This window comes from Condylura cristata, unplaced genomic scaffold (assembly GCF_000260355.1).
Source record: "Condylura cristata isolate star-nosed mole 26May11 unplaced genomic scaffold, ConCri1.0 scaffold00035, whole genome shotgun sequence".
Lineage (NCBI taxonomy): Eukaryota > Metazoa > Chordata > Mammalia > Eulipotyphla > Talpidae > Condylura > Condylura cristata.
In genome coordinates, this window is record NW_004567136.1 from 1,181,532 (window position 1) to 1,192,595 (window position 11,064).

An 11,064-nucleotide genomic window follows, 5' to 3' on the forward strand; every position below is an offset into this window, starting at 1 on the left:
CTAATTTAAGTTTCCACTATGCATTAGTTCTCCTACTACCCTCATGCCCTATTGGATGAAAGGCATTGGTGTTCTGAGCAGGGCTGTTCAATGAACACAATGATAGAGGAAGGGGCACTAGGTACTAACACCAAGTTCACGTTCACACACATGGAAATCTACTCACTATCATTAGAGAGGAAGAGAACAATGTGCTATTGAAGTGACATGCTCCTGTTTTCACTTTAAGTTTGTGCTTGTCATCATGTTTTCAAAAGGTTTCTTAGAAATATATACAGCTGAGGCTGATGTATATACTTCATGTATTTTTTCCATCTGGGCTTTTAATTGGTGAGCTCAGACCATTCAGATTGAGAGTGATTATTGATAGATGAGGCTGTTTGCTGTCATTCAACCTTTTGTATTTTTCATTAATGGCTTTCTTCATCTTTCTGTTATTTCTTTTTCTGTTTGTTCCTTTCTGCTTTTTCATTTGGATCTCCATCCCTGGTGGGTCTCTCATTTTCTTAATTTCTTCCTCTGTGTCTATTTTAGATTTTTGCTTCTGGTTACCATGAGGGTTATAGCAAACTTTCTATGTCTAAAAATACCCTTTATGAGTTTGTATTAACTCATCATTTAACTAGACAGGTTTTCATCCCCTCCCTTTCAGTGTTTTGTTGTTTCTTATTATTCTCATTGGTGCTTTGATTCTGTATTCCTATTGTCTCTTGACTCAAGATTTTGGACTTTGTTTTTTCTTTCCTTATAGAAGAACTTCTTTCAACATGTCTTCAGGGCAGATCTGGTTGTAATAAACTCCACTAGACTTTGTTTGTCTGGGAAAGCCATTATTTTACATTTATTTCTGAATGATAATTTTGCAGGATAGAACATACTTGACTGGAACTTTTTATCTTTTAGGATGAGTAATTGACTTCACTCTCTGGCCTTGAGCAACTGCTGAGAAATCTAATGAGCGCCTGATAACGGTCCTTTTTAAGTTACCTTCTTTTTTGCTCCAGCAGCCTTTAGCAACAAATGATAAGATTTAAAAGCCTCCAAAAGGGTACATGTATCACAAGATCTAGGAACAGACTCGTGGTATTGTTTTATTAACTAGCTGACCAACACATCTCTAACATTTGCACACAGATGAGCTTTTGCTGTCATACATTTTGGCTGTTCTGCTCCAGCCTTGTCTGCATCCTTCCAGGTTGAGCTCTGCACTTTTCTTTTCTCTGAGTAGACCCTCACGTCCTGTTGGACAATAGCACAAGGCCATTAAGTCCTGTCTCTGCTGCTTCGTGGCAGTTGGGCCTTGGCCTTCCACCTCTGTGCTTGGGTGAACACACCTCTGGATGCAGTCAGTGGTAACAGTAACCAGCACAAGTGTTGTGGTCTGTGTGAACAATGTATAAAGCAGATTGTGGCCGAGCACACAAGCCTGGTCTTACAGAAGGCTCAGAAGACAGTCGGTTGATCACTTTGATGTTAGATCTTTGACAGAGGTGGCATTTTCTTTTTCAGGTCACAGCTCTGGGTGCTTTGTAAGCTACCTGGGTGTATGTAGAATATGAGTGGGTAAGGATTTTTGTTGTTAGAATCAATCCTATTGGCTGCTCTTTTATTAAATTCCTTCAACAAGTCCACTACTGTTTCAGGCAAAGCCAGATTGGACTTTCAGCTCTGACAGTGAAAAAATGAGCTGAGCCTCTTAGCTGAGGATCCTGGAGAGAACTGGGCAGAACACAGCACCGATTAGGAATCTGAGAAATGGGGTCCAGCATTTTGAATGAATTGGGTCACCAGTTTCTTTTTTTTATATATATAATAGTTTATTTTTACATCATTTTGTGCATTTTCCCATCTCTGTTGCAATCCCCTTGGGCTTCCCATCACCAAATCACCCATGTGCCATGACCATAGTCCAGTGCATTTCCCTCTCCCCACTGTTTTTGATCCCATCCCCCACTCCACCCCCACAAAATGTCTCTGGTATATAGCTGTTCATCATTATCATTATTTTCTTGCATGTTCTGTTATATTCCTGTTAGGAGAGAAACCATCCGTGGGTCACATCTTCTTTAGGAACTTAGTCTCCTATTCTTCTCAGCATCTCAATCTTACATACATCCTCCCAGACTTAGTTCCCCAACTTTTAAGAAATATTCTGGTCCCGTGCCAGTCAGTGCTGTCATAACTCTGGGCCCACTCTAAAAATAAACCTCAAGTCCAACTGCAAAAGGAAGTTAATCTGAGAATCTTGGTTCTGTAATGGACTTGGTTGGATGCTTTCATTTCATGCAAAGCAATGCTGAAGAAATTTAGGCTTTTTCCCTTTTCTCATCTTGGCAGTGATTGTTATGTATAGGGGCCCCTCGAGCCCCCCAGAGGTGTTTGTAGCTATTTATAACGTGACACGATGACATTGGCTTTGGTAAGTGGATCACACAGAAGTTTTAGTTGGATGAAACAGATACTCCAGTCTGAATCTGGCCATGATATCATTTACCTCCTAATTCTCTATGGTCTGCTGCCCAGGGAATTCTATCTGAGCGAGAGTCAAGGCTCTGTGGGAAAGTTCAGTCCCTGAGGACCCCAGCTGGTCAGTTTGGAAATATCTGGACCATAAGATATTGTAAGAGCACTGTGGTTGAGAGAGCTCCAGCACTTATTTTTCTTTGCCCCCAGATAGGATCTTACAAGGTAAGCACTTATTTTTCTTTGCCCCCAGATAGGATCTTACAAGGTATAATGGAAATGGATTTCCCTTTGCCTCCTTGACCTCCTCAGTGTTCTTTTAGGCTGCAGTATAACCCAGGACAGAGCAAGATGCTTAACTTTTTCAGACTCCAGACCCAGATCATCTACAAATGGGTATTCTGAAGATGCTCCTGGGTGGTTTGAAAACCTTTTTTCAGTGATTTTTTTTTAAAGATTTTATTTATTTGTGCATACAGAACTGGGTACAGGCCAAAAGTGCAGGGGTGGTGAGAGGATTCACCAGAGACAGAGTGGGGAGCAGAACAGGCTGACAGACGAAGTACACTGCTGAGGGGAGCAACGGGTGGGCCAGGAGAGGTCTGCCGCACCATGTGGTCATCTCCAGGGCAGGCAGGGATTGAACTCGCTGAAATAGCTTTAGCTTCTTAGTGCTGTGCTTTAACCCGCTGCGCCACCAGGGAGGGCCCTTTTTTCAGTGATTATTAAAGGAAATTTTAAAGTAGAATAGTAGAAATACCAAGAAGATTGGATTGGGTAGGCATTGCAGTTTTTTTTTTTTAAAGATTTATTTATTTGTGCATACAGAACTGGGGTACAGGCCAGAGGCTCAGGGGCGGTGAGAGGCTTCACCAGAGACAGAGTGGGGAGCAGAACAGGCAGATGATCAAAGTACACTGCTGAGGGGAGCAGCGGGCAGGTCAGGAGAGGTCTGCCACACCATGTGGTCACCTCCAGGGCAAGCGGGAATCAAACTCATGTGCAAGTGGCTTTAGCTTCTTAGTGCAGTGCTTTAACCCGCTGCGCCACCAGGGAGGGCCGGCATTGCAGTTTTTGAAAAAGGGAAGTGGGGGCCTCCCTGGTGGCACCAGGGTTTGGGTCTCAGACAATAAAATTGTCCGCAGCCACTGCACCACAAGTTCCATCCCTGGCCAGGAAGCTGACCCACAGGACTCAGCAGACCTCTACTGTCTCACCTGCTGCTTCCTCTCAGCAGTGTATTTCAGTCAATCTGCCTGTTCTGCTCCCCACTGTGTCTCTGGTGAATCCTCTCATCATCCACAACTGTGGCCTGTACCCCAGTTCTTGTATGCATGAATAAATCTTAAAAAAAAAAAGAAAAGGGAAACAACAAATCCTAAAAAATTGTAGGTTTACCTGACATTGTTCCCAGAAATCAGAACTGTGCTGGCATGGGTCATCAGATGTATGATTTATGAGCACCAGGGGAAGGCTACAGAGATGAGTCTTCCTTGGTTCAGCAGAAGCAGGTTGTGTCTATCTAATACAAACCTTCTTCTAATTGTGATGCTCAGTTAATGCCTCAGAGAAACCCATAGAAACATTTTTTAAAAATCCACAAGGATCTTCCATCAAATCATATCTATAAAATACAGAAACTTGGGTTGGGTAGCAATACAATTAGGTGAATGACAAGTTAGCTGAATAATTACCTTAAAGAACTGGATTGATATCATAGTGGTGAGAAGAACATTCTGTTTTTGTCTCTCAATGTTTGGAAGTGAACACTTGCTACCAATTCTGTATAGGACAGAAACTGGAAATGAATACATATCAGCATGACAGCCTGGAAGGGTAAGCTGAGATCAATGAGTCAAGTAACAACTGAGACAAATACCTACATTCTACATTGGATTTAGATTTTTAAACATGAGAGAAAAAAATTGGCCATTCATGAAAAAAATAACTGGGCAGCTAGTTAGACCACAGTGTTATGTGACAAAAATGATATAGAGTCCTGGACCATCCATGTTGAGATTACCTAGGCAACTACACAGGAAAACTAGTTTTGTATAATTTCTGGTAGGCCACACCTCAGTTCAGATTTGGGACCTGAATCTGGTAGGATTCAGGAATGTGGTGAGCCAGAGACCAGAGGGTCCACTAGAGGAGGTGTCTGGTAACATGTTGTACAAAAAAAGAATGAAAGGGGCTTTCAAACTTTTTGATGTTTAAGAATGTTTACTTTTAGCATCTTACTGTAGTAAAAAAAATGCACAAAATAAAATTGGGAAAATTAGTAAACAGTGGAGAAAAAGGCCCATTTTCCACCCCCAACCAAAGCAGTTGTTTATATTTATTTATTTTTAAAGATTTATTTATGCATACAGAACTGGGGTACAGGCCAGAGGTGCAGGGTGGGGGGATGGTTAGAGACATAGTGGGGAGCAGACAGGCAGATATACAGAAATATTTGCTGAGGGGAGCAGCAGATGGGTCAGGGGAGGTCTACTGCACCATGTTGGGTCACCTTCCTGGCTGGGAATGGAACTCATGCTGCTGTGGTTGTGGTAGCGTCATAGTGCTGCACTTTAACCCACTGCACCACTAGGAAGAGCCCCTGAGCGGTTGTTTTTAAATAGAAGAAGGTGAGGCTGGGGAGAGAAAAAGGTAAGTTTGACTGAGGATCGGGGGTCTTGACTTGATCACTGAGGTTCAATTTCCTTATCAAAAAAATGAAGGGCTTGATTACAAGATCCTTCAGGCCACTTCTAAAATGCTAAATGACTTACTAAAAAGACATGGCGGTCATTTTGAAAGGTGAGAAGTTCATCAAAGAGACAGACTGATCAACAACTGAAGATGAAACTAGTTTGTGTATGGGCTGAAAGGTACATGAAAAAAATTTCTAATAATTACAGGTATTCCCACCTACAGAGGGTTACTTATTAAACAGTGAAACTTATCAAACTATGAAGCTATCAAACTTATCAAACTATGTGAAATTGACAATGCCTGTCAATTTCAGCTTGGCCAAAGACAGGATTTCTAAAATTTCCACTCTGTGCCATGGGCTCCAGTCTCTACAATAGTCTCATTAACCTAGACCCCATTTATTTAAAAATCACTGCCTCATAGGGCGATCAAATTAACATCAGAGAGATTCATAGGAGAAAAGAGCAAATTTAATTGCATACACATAGATGAAGATTCTAAAGTCAGTAGGAGAATGAGTGTATATATTCTGGACTAGAAGAGGGGGACTCATATGGTAAAGAACAGATGCTATGTAACTAGATGTTTGTCCTGCCACATAGATAAGTTTCTCTGACAGAAAGCTTATTTCTGCTAAAACCCCTAATTCTGAGTAGCCCTCCGATCTTCATTCTTCTATGTCATCAAGGGGGTTGAAGAAGTTTCCCATGATCCTGCAGGATCTTCTTAGACTTTAGCTCAAAATAATCCACATGTCAAAGTGACAAATTGTGGGAAGGCTATTCTGGATATCTCGGGGATGTACAATCACCAAAGGCTAACTTCAGGTCATAGTGTCAAGACTGAACTGAATGATAGGACACCCAGCTGGGGTCCCAGAATTATTTGATATGTGGACAACCTACACAGAGGATGATGGAAGGTGATGAGTGTGGCAATGATGTGAGGGAGAAACCCACGGGGTGTGGGGTGGGAGCGTTTTCCAGCACAGGGAGAAGGTGGAGGAGCTGGGTTCCCAGCTCAGGTCTGTCTGCTGCAGGGCTCTTGCTCCGAGTGGCTAAGTGACCCCCTTGATCTAATCCAGCCCTCCCCTAGCTCCCTAACTAAGATTCCTCTCTTCCATCTGCTAGAACAGCCAATCACATTTCAGGTTCACTTTAACTGGTAAGAAAGTTCTTTATCCTGAGGTGAATATCCAAGCTGCCAATAAATGCTTAATGAACAAGTCATCACTGTCCTCCTACATTAGAACCACTGTATTATGTATGTGCCTTTCCATTTTAAGAAGCAAAGATCTTACAAGGAAAGGAAGGTGCTAAAGGAAAGCTCCCGAGTCATCGCCCCTTGCAGGGAGAGGCTTTATACAACAGCACTGAGGTCTGAAACAGTGCGTTCCAATGGTAAAGACTGAGTTATGGGGCTGGACATTGGTTTCGGGATCTGCAGCTCCCCTTGGCTGTATTCAGGTTGCTATTTTAACAGCTTGTAAATCTAAATTAATCTTTGAAATATCTTTACTGTGAATTATAGAAAACGGCATTTTTCTGAATTGCCTTTAAAGATTGTCAGGTGGGCGCTCGGAGTTTCTCCCAGGTGGATGGACAAAGCTCTCTTAATGAGTATGTGCTATTAGGAATCCGACTTTCCTTCACTCAGACCCTATACTTTTGTTGTCAGCTTTCAAGAGTATAGGGATGTGAAGTGAGCAATATCTAAACAGTCTCAGAATCTCAGGAGAGATTCAGTTACTATTCCCATTTGTCATACCTACAGGGATTCTCATTTAACTTTGTAACCTTGATCAGAAGCTCAGAGACCTTTTTCTCTACTTTGTTGACTTTTTAATTGAGGTTTCCGGATAACTTGGAGTGCTTGTATTTATTTATTTTCTACTACTGTTACTGTGAAGTGAAGGGGCATAATCCTCAAGACCAACATTTCAATACCAATTACAAGTTTGGAACTTCCCAAGTCCATCCTTAGGTTTGATAATCTTTAGAAGGATTCACAGAACTCACTGTAAGTCAGCATGCTTATGGTATAGTTTATCATGGCAAAATGATATAGATTAAAATCAGCCAAGGGAAGAAGAGCAAAGGGCAGAACTCAGGAGCTTTCCACAGAGTCATGGACCATGTTAATTCCTCCTAGCAAAGCTGTGACATTATACCTGGACTACCACCAACCAGAGAAGTTTGCCCATGTCTTGATGTCCAAAGTCATCAATTGCCCATGTGGCTGACCTCAGTCTCCAGACCTCCTTGAGGCTGAGCTGACCCCGTGACTCAAAGTCCCTACCATCAATCACTTTCAGAGAGTCTGCTGTCATCCATGATCCCCGGGTAAACTAGAGTATTCACTGTACTCTTGTTTGTAGACAGGACATTCCAGTGGTTAGAGATTACTCACCAGCCCATGCTGGTAAGTTGATTTGTCCCTAGGGTTCTTTTTATAGACCTATGTTCTCCTTCTCCCCAGGCTAAGAAAATGAGCAATTCTCTGCCTCTCAAGGCTGTGCTGAAGACAAAGTCCAGATCTTCTTTTGGGGAAGCTTAAAAGCCTTACTTCTACATGGAGAACAGTCATCTCTTAGATTAGCTCGAGGCGATCAGTCTTAAATCCATTTTCTATTTGAACAGTGTAACTGTATCATCAACAGCAAATGCATGTTGAACACATCCTATTGTGCTTGTCAATTGCTGTGTTACTGTTGGCATATTTTATCCTACAGTCCTTAGCCACGCTTGGCAGAAGGCCACAGGGTGTGACATGTTTATATTCATCTACAGCATGGGCTGGATGGAGATATGGAGGGATTACCATGCCTTGCCCATGCAGGGCTAAAATGTCTCCTGGCTTTTGACCAGTATGGTAACTTCTGTCATGGCTGTCAATTCCCAGCGTTCTGACAAGAAGACAGGATGAGCTGTGTAAGAACAGCAACAGCTTCAAAATCTGATGTTGATTTGTCCCTGTCACTGGAGTTCTTTTCGTAGATCCATGTTCTCCTTCTCCCCAGGCTCAGAAAATGAACAATTCCCTGCCTCTCGAGGCTGTGCTTTGTCTGTGCTGGGTCTTGTTTGCCCTACCTCTAGCTCTTGTCTCTCTTCAGATTCTGTTACTTTACCAAATAGGACAAGTTAATTCTACCTTTGACATTTTTTTTTTAAGATTTATTTATTTGTGCGTACAGAACTGGGGTACAGGCCAGAGGCTCAGGGGCGGTGAGAGGCTTCACCAGAGACAGAGTGGGGAACAGAACAGGCAGATCGACGAAGTACACTGCTGAGGGGAGCAGCGGGCGGGTCAGGAGAGGTCTGCCACACCATGTGGTCACCTCCGGGGCAGGCGGGAATCGAACTCATGCGGAAGTGGCTTTGGATTCTCAGTGCTGTGCTTTAACCCGCTGCGCCACCAGGGAGGGCCCTCTACCTTTGACATTTTAACTTGACCCATTGATGCCCCAATTTCGGTGAGATTTATTGTTTATTTGCTAGTTAGAATCAATACATGTCAAGAACTGCTTTAACTCGTGGTTGAGGGATCAGTGAGAGAGAGCTGGTTGAGATTACAGGAGATACAGAGGTGGTTCTAGTCACAGAAAGAATGTTGAAATAAGATTATGCAAGTCACTATATGTTGGCTAATATTCTCTAGAGCAAAAATAACTTAGAATTTTCTTTCCTATAAGACAATCATTTTCATCTACAAGATAAAATTCTTTGCATTTCTACTCTATAAGTTATGTGTGATGTTAACAAAATTATGTTCTCATATACAAATATCTTTTCTGATCATAGGAGAATAAAACCAGAAATCAACAAAACAAAAATTGGAAAATACACAAATATTTTGTGGAAAGTAAACAATATTCTGAAAAAACCAAGGAGTAAAAAAAAAAAAATTGTCAGAGAAATCAGAAACTATCTTACAAAGATGAGAATGAAAACAAAACATATAAAAAAGTATGGGGTACAGGAAAAGCAGCACTAAGAGGGAAATTTATAGCTATAAACACATGTAGCAGGTCTTCACATAACATCATTTTGTGGAATGTTGTTGGTTACAATAAAAAATCAATCCCCAGTTGGAGTCACTGTGTGGATTTGCACATTCTCTCCATGTCTGAGTGGGTAGGCTCAGGTTTCCTCTCAAACCCCAAAGATGTGTGTACCCGGTGAACTGGTGTATCTACACCAGCTGAGTATGCATGAGTGCGTGAGAGTGTGTGGCTGTGGAATGGCTCCCTGTCAGGGCTGGTCCCTTGTCATCCCTGAGCTGCCAAGAGAGCTTCTGATGACCAAGCACACATACCTGTTTGCACTCACACTCAGGTATGTCGACACGCCAGTGAACCTACCATGTAGCATCTGTGAGGTGGGAGGGAAACAGTCCCCAGAGAGTGTCAGCAAAGTCATGGTAGGCTCATATACAAAAGTGGGCCACAGGCTTAGTTCTATACTTTATAGTGGTCAAAGCAAAGAAAGGAGCACAGACTTTCCAGAGCCCAAAAGCAAAGGGCAAGTTGGAGTGTCAGTTAAAGGATCTGGACAAATTCCTCCTATGGGTTCCCACAAGGGGGTAGGTACATGGCAGGGGGAGTGGTGAGCTGAATCAAATATCTTCTGGCTTTTTTTTTTTTTAAAGATTTATTTATTTATTCATACAGAACTGGGTACAGGCCAGAGATGCAGAGGGTGAGAGAATTCACCAGAGACAGAGCGGGGAGCAGAACAGGCAGATCGATGAAGTACACTGCTGAGGGGAGCAGCAGGCGGGTCAGGAGAGGTCTGCCACGCCATGTGGTCCCCTCCGGGGCAGGCGGGGATCGAACTCATGCAGAGGTGGCTCAAGCTTCTTAGTGTTGTGCTTTAACCCGCTGCGCCACCAGGGAGGGCCTCTTCTGGCTATTTTTGCAGAGCCTCAAGGAAGCCCATGAACTCCCACCAAGGAAAAGCAATTCTGTGAGGGGGCATAGCCACATGTCTGAAATGCAGTTTTCTAGTGCATTGACTAAGTGTATAAGGGGAAAAGTTAGAGCAACAAGAAGAACACATATTCATGAGGCAATCCTCCAAGAAAGATATGGCTTTGTTCACTAGTCTAGTGCATTCTTCTCTGCTGATAAAACTTGGAGTATAGAGATTCTGTGCTATTTAACTGTGTGGTCTGTGAAAATAGCTATCCTCTCATGAAAATTATTCAGCCTCAGAAAAAGATTGGTATCCTGACTTTCATGGTGTATGTGTGAGTGGGGAGGGTGCTTGTTGATGCAGCATATGCAGGAAGGATCAAGAATGTCTTCAGAAATCACACCAGTAGGCACCCTGGGCACACCATTCCCCCCAGAGCAAGACAGCAGTGCGACAGCCCGGGCAATCTCTCAAAGCAGGCGGTACCAACGCAGCCAGATGAGACTGCACAGAAAATTCCATGTGCTGACAAATTACCATGGTAATCGCACTCTTCCTGGATTAGACAGCTTATTATCTAGTAGTCGAGATAATGGGGGATATTTTTGCTTCTTTGTTAGATGGGGCCAATAGTGGAAAGTCAATCATCTAGAGGGAGTCAGAGCAAAGACCAGGCCTGTCAAGGAGAAAGAAAGGAGAGGGGGTGAGGGAGTGAACGAGGAGGGGGGAGCAGAGGGGTACAGAGGACACAGGGGTTGCTGTGGTCTGAATGTCTGTGAGCCTCCCAGGGTGGGGCTCTCATGAGTGGGTGACCTTGCTGTGCACGTGCCCCAAGATAGGACAGAGTGGGGTGACAGCATCTGAGAATGAGGGAGGCTCAAACCCAAACTTGCCAGTGCTGCTCCTTGATCTTGGACCTCTAGAACTGTGAGAAATAAGTATCTGCTTATCAATAGCCACCTAAACGTATGTTTCTATAGGATAGCTACCA

General features: G+C 43.1%; 1 protein-coding gene across 1 annotated transcript in view; it reads left to right on the top strand.

Moving 5' to 3' along the window:
• The first annotated feature begins 2,404 nt into the window (after window positions 1-2,404).
• CCSAP (centriole, cilia and spindle-associated protein) overlaps window positions 2,405-11,064 on the top strand; it is a 23,132-nt gene continuing 14,472 nt past the window's right edge. The window contains exons 1-2 of the mRNA XM_012732662.1: window positions 2,405-2,419; window positions 2,674-2,688. Coding sequence (XP_012588116.1) covers window positions 2,405-2,419; window positions 2,674-2,688 — 30 coding nt within the window. The remainder of the gene's footprint in view (window positions 2,420-2,673; window positions 2,689-11,064) is intronic.